Below are 12,072 nucleotides of genomic sequence, written 5' to 3'. Positions count from 1 at the left end.
CTCTTTCCTACCTAAGCCAGTTCCACTGGAAAACTTAAACCCTGAACGCTCTCCCACTCCTCACCACTCAGGAGAGTAGGACACGATATGGCAAGCAATGAAAATGTGTGTTTTGTATTTATTTCCCTGTAACTCTTGATTTCTGTTAAAGCACTGAATTTAGAGCTACATTCATTACCCATTTAATTTGGTTATCTGAACAGATTTGAGCAGCTAGTTATGAAAAAATACCAATCTGAATTAAATAGAGTTAATATTGGATAAAAAGATGTAGGTCACTGAAGAAACAAACCATCAACAAATATCGCCAGCTGTATGTCTGGGAAGCAGTTCCAGCATGAGCCTTTCTCTGTTCTGCTCAGCCCCCAGTTCCTGCGTATCAAAGCCTTGAGGACACACGGGTCTTAAGCGGGTGCTTACAAAAAAGCTTTGCTGTGTTAGGACCTTCCACCTGGCTCACAGGATATTCGGGACTGCTTGCAATGTGATTCCCTGCAGTACGCACGCCCTCTTTTCCAGGGCGTGTGACCTACTCACGAAACGTGAGTATGTCCAAAACAAAAAGAGGATGTACCAAAAATCAAACCACGCTGTGATGGTGTAGTGTCAATGCCCAATACACACCACCCAGTAAACTACGAAGCCCCTACGCTCACAAAATGCCAGTGAAACCCCAAGGTGTACCTCTGAAAATCACTACAGTGACACACAAAAGAGATCTGAAACTAATACTCGCGAAACATCAGTCTTTCACGTTTGTGACACAAGCGGCCGGTTCACGCTATACAGCAATGGCCTGCAGGTCTTTCACACACATAACCCTTTCTCTAATTAGAATAAACTACTGAAGTCTCCAACATTCTCCTCTAAGTCGCCCTCATTTAGTGTGAAAATGTTTGAAAGAATTTAAGTCAGCTCTATTTTTTAAAGGAGAAATGTCTATCTATGAAAGGAGTTTTTTTCCAGAATCATATGTACTAGTATGGTTTTTATCATCCAAAACTGAAAATAGTCCTTTAAATAAAAAAATTTTAGTTAATATCAGTGTTTTGGAGCCTCCCACTGGCAGCCATCACACAGCTGAAGTGAACGATCAGATGAATGGAGGGTTTATATCCAGCATCAGTGACTACTTTGGTTTAAAAGAAATTAGTATTTCAGAGTTTGTATTTTAAATGCAATTTAAAAGATCATAAAGAAATGAATCCAGCATTTATTGTGTGTCTCCCAGCAGACTACTTAATGTTCAAACATCTACTATGCAAAGGTCAAATGATTTCACTGAATGTAACGGTGACAAAAATATTCTGCTGCACTGGAAAGAATATCAGATGATCAAGGAAAAGGATATGGACCTGAGATCTCGCAAGAGTCACAATAAATAATGGAGATTCAGTTCAGTAAGAAAGAAAATTGCAAAGTTATGTCAGGAGAACCAGATTAAGAAAGATAATGAGTGAAATATAAATTACATACTTTTGGCAATCTTCTTCATAAAGGTGTATTTTAAAGTAATACAGCAAATGAATTTGTAGAAGAAAACATCTTTTCTTACACAAATACTGCTTGCACAGAATTGAAAAAAACCCTATTCTGGGAACCTCCAAGGTATTCTGCTGCGGGCAGCAACATGGATAACTGAACTCAAACAAAAATCCAGTGTAAATAGTTGTGGTAGTTGTAGCACACACCTGGAAAAGCTGCAGTGAGCATTCATTCAGGAATGAGACAGATTACAGGTAAAACCAGTCCGAAAAAAATTTACTCAAACGCTTATCTGAAGCAAGCAGCAAAGGCTAATAGGTACCAATTTATTTTCCATTTTATTGTGCTTTTCCTTCCTTGACATTTACATCAAATATTTTAGGCTCTCATTCTTTCTAACATAAGGAGGTTCCGAAGTGCGCCATGCACACCACTTGCTGGTGGTCCTGGCTCTTTAAAGCCAAGATCTCACTGCCAGGTAAAGAGAGCTGGAAACAAAAGCAGGAATCGCCTGTCTGCCTCCGAGATGTGCTGCTGCGCAAGGCTGACCCGGTGCACACAGCAGCATTTATCGGGGGAGATCCAGTGGATTCCTCCACACCAATGGATATGGACATCAGGAGCAGGAGGCAGAAATTAAGCTGAGCAGCGAGGAAAAAAACTCAACAAGCAGGAGTAAAGCATGTGCAGAAGGAGAAGCAAGCTGGAAAATTCTAGGGACAGAGTTAAAAAAACCCACACAACAGAGTACAAGGCAGCAAAGAAAGAAGAGATGAGACAAGGGAACGGAATACAGGGAACAAGGTAACTAACAGCAAAGGTGTAGTAAGATGTTCACTTTTTGGAAGAGAATACAATACTTTTCATATTAAAGAAAAGTGACAGGGGGCTTTTAGTCTGGTTTGGGTTTTCTTTTTTTACTTTTCTGTATAAAAAAACCAGATGAACAAGTCTTGACTCATACTGTGTTCTAACATCTAACATCAAAACCTGAAGTTTGGTAACTTAAGCTGATCTATCAACAAAAACAAAAAGATCTGGCTAGATTTAAAAAAAAAAGACAGACATATCCAATCATACACCAAGTAAAGACGGAAAAATAAGGTGGTAAATTGATCTTACATCTGAATGAGACTTCTGTTAGTAAACTTAAAAAAAAAGGAGTGTAGATCCTACTGATTTTATATATTAATACAAGGATACATCATTTTGACTATTAAATTATGTTCAGAAGCATACATACGTTTTTTTCTGTGCTCAACCAGCTCGACAGCCTGCTTTGCTGAGCATTTTGAAAACCAGTTGTCCCCAAGTAGAACAGTAACCTCATTGGTGTGGACAAGTTTTCCTGGCATGAAGGCAAGAGGACCAAAGGGTACCTGTCAAAGGCACAGAAGAAATCACTGAAAGCCACTCATGAAAATACAACCTAGACAGTCATTCATGTCTTAGGGTTTTTTTAAAAAAAGAAAAATACAGAGTTAAAGAAATAAAAATTCTACAAGAGTTCCCTTCATAAATATTCAAATGACCAGATCCATGTGAATGGAAAAAATCAGAAAAATCAGAAAAATGGCGTTTAACTAGACAAGTTGTTTTGTGACATAAAACTGTAGTACAGCTGAACACTCGCATGGAAAACAAATGCACCTAACATGTAAGTCTCCATAGTAAAAATATTATCATTTAGGTGAGTTACCTATTTGTTACACACAGACTACATTCATTTCCCCATAAAAGCAAGTTCAGCTTTGCTAAAATTTTAAAAATACTTATGTAGGTATGGTCAACTCAAAGATGAGTTGCCTTTTTACTATCTGTCTGGCTCACAGAAAGTACCTAGAAACCTCAGCGGAAGTTTGTGGGGCTGCTAGCAGGATCACAGCCTGTGCTTCGTCTCACTTCATCATTCCGCAGCACGCAGCCCTCAACCTTCCAGCGGTGCTCCACCAAGCACCGCCTGTCCTCTAATGACTCCAGGCACCGGAACAATACATAACCCCACAATGCGTCTACAGAAGCACGCTGGTGAGAAACACCTTTTAGAACTTTAGGAGGTGCTCCTTAAAACACGTACCCCCTGGTTTAACACGTATTACAATGTAAGGGCCATTGTTTCTACGAACTAAGCCACCTTCCACAGCCCACGCTGTGCAGACAGTGCTTGGGCAGGTCCTATCACGGAGGAGGAGCCTTGGCCACCCTCACTCCTATCTCCTGCACCAGCCCCCTGCACTCTTATCTCAGACCTACTGCCACCTGCCTGGTTACCTTTGGGCTTCAATTGCAATGAAATTAGAACACCAAAGTAAAACTGAAGTTAAAATGAAGGTGGCAAAAAGCTAAGAACGACATCCATGTCAAATTTTCTCTTTCTTCAAGAGATCTGTCTCAGCCAGTTTGTATCAGTTCCTTCTACTTCATCCCTCTGCTGCCACCTTCATCTCCTCAGGATAGTCACTTGCTTTCTCATCCCACCTGTGCTGAGGCTGAGCGCTTGGCCTAGTGGACCTCTTTCCTTGGAAAGGGATCTTCCTCACCTTCAGTATCCAGGAGGGTACCCATGCCTGAAAACGGTTGAAACAGTTCTCCAGCAGGCAGGATCCTGACATCCTATGCAGAATGTGCTTTAGATGCATGGGTACACTCCCTGACTTGGTTTTCGAGTAGCAGACTGCACCATGTGCTGTTCACTCTTCTCTCAAAATTATGACAGCAAAATTGAAAACACATGAAAATATTTGGCTAATAGGACAGGAATTATTAATATATATTTAAAATAACAGATGTGAGTCGACATTTCTGCTGCAACTAGGAATAAGCCCTATGTAGGTTTTTTTAAAATAGGGGCTTCTCTGTGCTTCCAAACAGCACAATCTTTTCGTTTTACATCACGTACCACACACACAGTAAATGGACTTCACACAGAAAATCCAGAGCTGAATCATTAGCACTGGGAAGAGAAACATCGTCTTTTCCCATGTGGTAAGTGTACTCCACCGGCACCTTACTAACACCTCCACTCTAAACGCTGAGCCAGGCTGCCAAGGATGAAAGCAGTCAGGGACTTTGTGCTGAAATGAGCCATTCAGGTATTTACAGAACAACTTCCCTCCCCTCAAGACCTATCTTGAATTGGACCTGAGAAGGGAGGAGCTAAAAAAGAAAGAGAAAAGCCAATTTGGTCAAAATTCTGGTAAGCGCAAGCCAACAGGGAGCTGTGCAGTTGTTAGGGAGGATTCAAAGCACCAGAAAATATCACTATGGCAATGTGAAGATCAGTGAAACAAAAATTAGCAGCACCTTTTACATAAAAACCAAAGTTCTAGGGCTTATTTCCATGAATTGGGAAATACTACGGCCACTTTCTTCTCAGGAAATGACTAAGTACCATAATTCAGTCATAATTATAGTTTTCTATACAATAGATTTACATATCAAACATGTCAGGTTTTATGTTAGCATTTATGTCATCAGTTCTCAGTTGTCAGTAACACTGTAATTTATAACGGATTTCAAAGAGAAGAGAAAGAAACAAAAGCAAAGGTTTAACTATTATCATAAATGTAACATTACAAAGTATTACGAGGCAATCTGAACAACACCTCACCACCAGTGCAGCTACCTGAGCTGGTAAATGTTTTAGTCCATTTTCTTGTACGTACCATGATATCGTAGGACAGTTTATCAGGCAACGTACGGAGTCGTTCCTGAAGAGCCTCATAATCGCTCTCCACCTTCTTCCTGTTGACAAATTTGAGTTGATTTAATTTCACATCTCGAGTAAAGAGTTAATGTTTTTCTGCTAGTAATTCATCAGCACACAAAAAATACAGTGCAATAAGCTATTTTACTCTTAAACACATACAGGTGATAACTTATTTATAAAAGACTTGGGATGACAAACATAATGGCTAGATTATTTTAGAATAACATGCATTAAAATAGGGACATGATTATTTTAGATTGTGCATGTTTCTGCCCAAATCTGAATTTTTTATGGTGCAAAGGATCGGTTTTTTCACTAGGATCTGGCATATCTCACTCCATGTTCAAGTTCAACAGTTATACCACCATCAATATTTAGAAAAATAACTGAAAATCCAGTTTCTACTATAAGAGGCAAATTCTTCAAAATGTCACTTGAACTAAAGAATTCATTCAAAACCTTGGTTTGTGTTGACATAAATGGACAAAATTTTAATTCTGCTGTTGACGTGAACTTTGTGTTCCTACCAAGTGTGTAAGACTCCTGAAAGATGGCTTGACCACCAGGATTCTGTCACATCTTCAGACCCTGACAAGGGACAATACAGGTCAGGAAAAACCCTCCTGATGCTTCTCCACCCAAAATGTAAATAAAGCTCATGCTGCGTGTTGCCACCCAAAGCAGCAATGGCTGGGTGAACTCAGGCAAATTATTTCCCCAGAGGACACCTGGCCGTTCCGAGGACTTTGCAAGATACAGCATTTCAACTGATGCTGGGATCTTCCTTTGTGTGCAAAACAAGCAACTACAGCCCCTCTAAAAAAGCCTTCTTTTGAGAAGATGTTCTTACATTCAGCTGGAAAAAACCTTTTAATAGACCACTGCCATCCTGAAGATGGTCAGAAATCATCAGCTCCTGCATGAAGTAACTGGCATATAAATGTCAGGTTTGATGATATTGTTTACTTGTACTTCAAAATGGTAAACATATATATGGTAGTAAATTCTGCAATAAAAGGCAACTGAAAACACGGAGCAGCACACTTAACAGCGCTGACCCAAGATGCAAATTACAGGTTTTCTGAGGATGATTCAGGAAAGCAATCTATAAATGTCCTGAAAAATGAATGTCACAGTTGATAACACAACTCTCGAAATATTATCATTGATTTTCTTAGATTCATAAGCAGAGTGAAATCTTCTTCAGCATTCGTTATGAAAAATTATCTGATACTCCTATGTTTTGACTCATTTGCTTCCACAGTTGGTCTTCGCTAGGGTTGATCACCCTACTTTGTACCTGGAGTATTTCACACTTTAAGTTGCTGAACTGGCCCTGAAAAAAAGAATTTAGGTTTTTATGCCACTTGGACATTAAACCCACATTCCACATAACCGATTTGCAGAAGATGCTTGCTGCTGCTTTGGTTTGACAGCAGATTTCTCCCAGACATTTTAGGCACGTCTCTCTCTCCAGTGCCCAGATCAAAGCGCAAATATAACCTACTTCCTTCAAAGAGGAAGGACAAGCTCATGGATCTTAACAAACACCACTGAGATGCTTTCTATGGGAAAGCAATAAAATGACAGCTTGGTGTCAACAATAATAAACAGTTACTTAATGGTATTTACAGATTCCAGCCTTTGCCTCACAGAGATCCATACTTGAGAAACGGACCCTGACGCACCCCAACCACCCACGGAAAAACAAACACGATCCCCAAGGCGAAGGCCTTGCCTGTGTCTCAGCTGTGAAGAAAAGCCTCCATGGAAGGGAAAGGTAGAAAAATCCCCCCACTCAGAGCGGGATTAAATGCTCCCACCATTCCACGGCTGGAAGTCAGTCCACATTTCTTCATTAATCTGAACAGAAGATGCTGCCTTTGAGGCCTGACTGCTGCCTGTTAGTGAATCATCTGATTAGGGGACAGGAGAAATCACTTGCTGCAGAAGCTGGTTTGCTTTACAGAGCAAAGCATGGGGGATTTTCAGTGGAACTGCTGCCCTTTGCTGATCAAACCTCCACCACGGGAACCTCGAAAAGTGCGGCCACATCCTGAACTGGACCACCGAGATAAAGAAAATGAAAATCAATCCTTTTAATTAATTGGCCTGAAACAGCATTCCTTAAGTAAGGAAGCTGACCTCCCTCTTCCCCTACAGCTGACGGTCACACAGCTCCGGGGCGTGCCAGCTCTGTGCTCAGTCCCCACACGCAATGAAGAGCCAAAGTGAAACAGGAGGATGAATATTGGGACCCCAGCTATGAACATGTCCCTAGAAGGCAAAACACACGTCTAGATATTTAATCCCACACCAGACCCATTACTGGATTTGTGGCTTTAGAAATTTACTTAAGAATTGCTCAAAAAATTTAAAAAAAAAAAAAATTCATGGAAATATATTGAAGCTGAGCATTTTAAAACCCTGTTGTTATTCACCCAATTCTATTTAACAGTGGTCTGTGTCACTGACTACTTAGGAGGTCTTACATGAACAAATAACTCAGTTGAAACAAGCGCTCAGCTCCTGCACAATCAAAATCTAAAAAGGGTATGAAATTTTAAATAATGTTTAAGAAAGTAAAGATTGTATGGATGCCGTATAAACTGCTTTCCTACTCAGAAGATACCAGGAAGTGAGGTTCTCCTTTTGCCATTCTGTGCCCCCAAGTTCACAGGTCCATGGCCAGAGTCTGCATAAAAGCAAACACACAAGCAACTCCTCCTTCTACAGGCATCCCTCCCGCCCCTCTCCACAAACCTCAAACCTTTAATAAGAGGAAATAATTGTCATAACTTTCCCGACTTTTACAAATCTGTTAGAATTTTAAGGCTTTCTGTTAATTAGTTTAATTCTGAAAAATACCATCTCTTGGAGAAAGAATTTACAAGCACAATGTCACATGGGACCAAACTGGTATGGACACTGAAAAGCTCCTGAGAACGTTCGAGCGCTGGGGATATTCTGCCTGGCTTCACCACAGCAGCACCAGTAGGCACTTCAATATTTCCCTTATTGAAAATTAATGCAGTCTCTGAATTTTAAACATAAATGAAACATATTAGTTTTAGATTATTTTTGCAAGCCAACAGTCAGAATTTAATATGATGATGTGTATAGATTGCCTTGATTTTTTTCCCTCTTATCCAGTGCTTGCAGCCTATGTGCATTTAAACCAAAAACATTTGATACACACTAAATATAAATTATTTGCTTGGAGATCTTTCAGGCATGAAGAAAAAGCCTCTTAAAATAAATTTAAAATATTATATGCTTGATGGTGTATAACCAAAGGTTTAATCTCACCACTAAAGGGGCAGTTGCTGTGATTCTGCAATAACCCTGCAGACAATAATCAAGACAGCTCCTGTTGTTCTCTCAGTAAAATCATGGTAAACACAGCATGGATATATTGTAAATTGATATCTGTAAGATCAACTGTTATATCTCACAGTAACTCATAATATAAGATTTCATTCACCATTAAATGTACATTTTCCTCAGATGCCATACAAAACTATTATTTACTAAGCATGTTTTCTATTAACCATAGATTGCCAACAGAGAAAAAAGTGCCCACAGATAATTTTTTAACATAACAAACCATTTCTTTCTAAGCATTACAAACTAAGCTTTTTCACATACTTTACTGGGGGGAAAAAAAAAGGCAGGGAAACACTACTTTCACGTTGTTTTAGCACATGGAGAGTGGGAAGCAGAATTTCCCTACTTGCTCCATAGTTAGAAAGAAAACAACAAGAACAATTAATTCTACTCGAGGAGTGCCTTTTCACCCATCGGGCAAATTCAGCATTCACCCCACAAGGTTACTTGGGAAAAATGACGAATGAGCTGGGTATTTAAAACAGAAGTATCAACACTAAGGCTCAGTGTATCTGTGATTTAAAGTAATGATACTGGTGGAAAAAACACACATTTTGAAGAGAGTATACTGCTACGATTCTGAGCTATCGCTAACCGTAATCCCCCAAACGTGCCAGTAGGAATTGGTTATCTTTACAATAAATAGCAATACTTTACTAAAATATAACTAGGCTACTCATCAGTATTTTAGGAATGTAGTCAAACATTTTTTACTTACCAGTGCTGGATTTTTTCTTGGCAGCTAGTGACCACCTGTCATTAAAACAGATAACTACTCATGAAAAAACAAGGCTAAGCACACAGCTGCAATGTCAATGCATCAGAAACTAGAACAGTAGCTTTACAGATTTGGTGGTGTCTCTATATACATTTTTATTTGTCAGTGCAAAGGCATGTGAATGGTAGTTCTTAAGCAGTACACTTTATCACACACTAATGCAGACTGATAACCACAGAAAAAATTACAGCTTTTCAATTCGTAGTTAGGTACAATACCTGCTCCATAACTATTAGGTGACACACGATGTAAGATAAATAGCAGTTTCTGCAATCTGCAGATCTATTTTCAATGTTACATGTTTGCAGAATAAGAAAACAACATAAATTATAACAAGACATCAATGTAACTTCCATACTCAGTCATTAAAAAACAAAAACAAATGAACATCACAGCACCAGAAACATTTTTTTCCTCTATCAGTACATCAACAAATGTTTCCACTGGCCATTTTAATTTGAAAAAGCACAGATTAATTTTGTGGTGCTTAAATACAAGGATATTTGACACCATTATGGACTGCTGGCTTCTCCTCTGTTCTTCCTGGGTGTCAGGAATAAAAAAAGTTTTAATCTGAGTATTTCACTTATTTCTTTATGCCACAGGCTTTCCCAAGAGATCCAAAATAATTTACAAAATCAAGCACACTGTTAAAATGAATTTTCTTTCATAACTGTATTTTTTTAGACTATGTAGATACAGCAAACAGACAAGATGCTGAAACCTGTGACCTTCTCTGCCATAATTACGTGGAGATTTTGTCTTTCCAAACATATTCTGATCTCTGAATAATGGTTACCAAAAATATAACACAAACAATTTCATTCAATTATATGAAATGCAATGAAGCCATGAGGCAATTAAATATGTCTAGACATCTTCTCAATATAAGCATTTTCTAGATTTTTTTTTTACAAATTTCGTTTTCCTATAGCCAAAATAATGCTAACATTTGAAAGCAATTAATGAGAAAATTTGCAGAGAAAACAATAACATACATTCAAGTACCACTGAAATCACTGGAGCAGATAATTCTTTTTTTTTTCCCCAACAACAGAATGAAAGACAATTTTTTTTTTGTTAGCATATGTGCAGCTATTGCAGAACAGATCTCAGATCCTGCACTTTCTTTTTATATGAGTAAAAACAAATGGAACTACTTTGTGAGCTAATAATTCTTTAAACAGAGTAAAGTACTTAAATGAAACAGATCAGCTCTACATTTGTGGTGAACGCTATTTCATAATCCATCAGGAAATCCAGGCAGGCAGCTCGTCCCACGTAAGCCAAGTTTAAATTTATCACTTGCTTTAAACTCCTGTAAATCAAACGCCTAGCAAGTGCTTTCCTTAATGTGCAAGCTAACTGTTTTTAAGGTTAGGAGTTAATATACAGACTTCTACAGGTCACCAACTCAGAAATCTCATTTACACTATTAATATTAAGCCCATTTTAAGAGTAAAGTTTAGGTAAAAGGTACAAACCATACGGCGCAGCACTGTGTGATAACAATGCTAACAAACAATGGAGCCCACCACTAACAAGTACAGGAGTCAGAGCCTGTTCCATCAACAGCCTTCATGCTTTCAGATTTGGGAGCGATTGTGAAGAACACAACATAATTAAGCCTACAAAAATGTTTATGAAATCCTCTAAGAAAGTTCCAGTTTAATTGCCCCCCGTACAGATGAAGATGGAAAGACAGGAAGCTTTCCATTCCCAATACATGACTTGCCATGCATGAAGTGAGCTAAAAGCACAAAAAGAAAAGCCCTGCAAACCATAAGAGCAGCATGTTCATTAACCTCTACATGATAATCCTTTTGTAGCTGCATATTAACTAGTTACATATTCATAATCATTTACATTATTTAGAGGACCTTCTATGAAAATTTCCAGGCTATATCCATTAGCTACAAAGTTAAAGGTTACAGAAGATATTCTACTTAATGTTTCCAGGAAGCTTTTTTAATTAGTAAATATGTAAATTGGGCACATATGCTTTTTATGTTTTTAAAAAATCGTCCATCAGTAAAACAGCATAGGGGCATATGCTGTTTCCATCACCCTTTATCCCCTTTAAAAGAAAAGAAAAGAAAAATCAATAACACCAATCAATTTTAATTTAATTCTTCTTCTTTGATATAATCTCTCTTGAAGGGATACTAAAGGGTGGAACCAACAACAAACCTTTTCGTTTGAGTGGCCGGCATAAAATGAGACCTTTTACAGAAGTGCTAAAACATACCACCTTAAAAATGTTTCAGGCTGCACTTCTGGAACTGAACTCTATTAAAAAAACAGAGAGAGAATAAATATTGAAAAATAGATGGAGATCAATTATGCATATGTCCTTTATTAGGTCAGTCCCACTGTTTGGATAACAACTGGTCTTATCACAGCACAGAAACAAATAGATAAATACATGAACAAATCTTTGATTCTTTGCCTTTAATCAAACACAGGAAAATCATTAGTGTATCTTCGACACATAATTTATATCTAGAGTTACAATTAAAGAATGAAAATTCCTTTCAGGGTAAATAAAACAAATGACCTGTTTGTTTATTCATTTGAGTGCAATTTGTCTGGACACCTAGTGCCACCGACTACGCATTACTTTTAAGACATCGCAGTGGAAGGGATATCAAGGAACTCTAAATTCTCCCCTTTTAAGCATAAAAATGTATGAGCTTGGGAATGCATGCGGTTA

At 38.4% G+C, this 12,072-nt stretch overlaps 1 protein-coding gene across 1 annotated transcript in view; it reads right to left on the bottom strand.

The window, feature by feature from the left end:
• The window catches only part of URI1 (URI1, prefoldin-like chaperone), a gene marked incomplete at its 5' end in the record, with an annotated part of 30,369 nt that extends 21,035 nt beyond the window's left edge, over positions 1–9,334 (bottom strand). Inside the window, 3 exons of the mRNA XM_010141503.1 lie at positions 2,729–2,864; positions 5,151–5,229; positions 9,300–9,334. Of these exons, the coding sequence (XP_010139805.1) occupies positions 2,729–2,864; positions 5,151–5,229; positions 9,300–9,334 (250 nt within the window). The remainder of the gene's footprint in view (positions 1–2,728; positions 2,865–5,150; positions 5,230–9,299) is intronic.
• Positions 9,335–12,072: the final 2,738 nt, after the last annotated feature.

Source organism: Buceros rhinoceros, unplaced genomic scaffold (genome assembly GCF_000710305.1).
Source record: "Buceros rhinoceros silvestris isolate BGI_N320 unplaced genomic scaffold, ASM71030v1 scaffold14918, whole genome shotgun sequence".
In the NCBI taxonomy this organism is placed as follows: Eukaryota; Metazoa; Chordata; class Aves; order Bucerotiformes; family Bucerotidae; genus Buceros; species Buceros rhinoceros.
The sequence above is the reverse complement of the archived record's forward strand: the minus strand, read 5'-3'. Positions and strand labels throughout refer to the sequence as shown.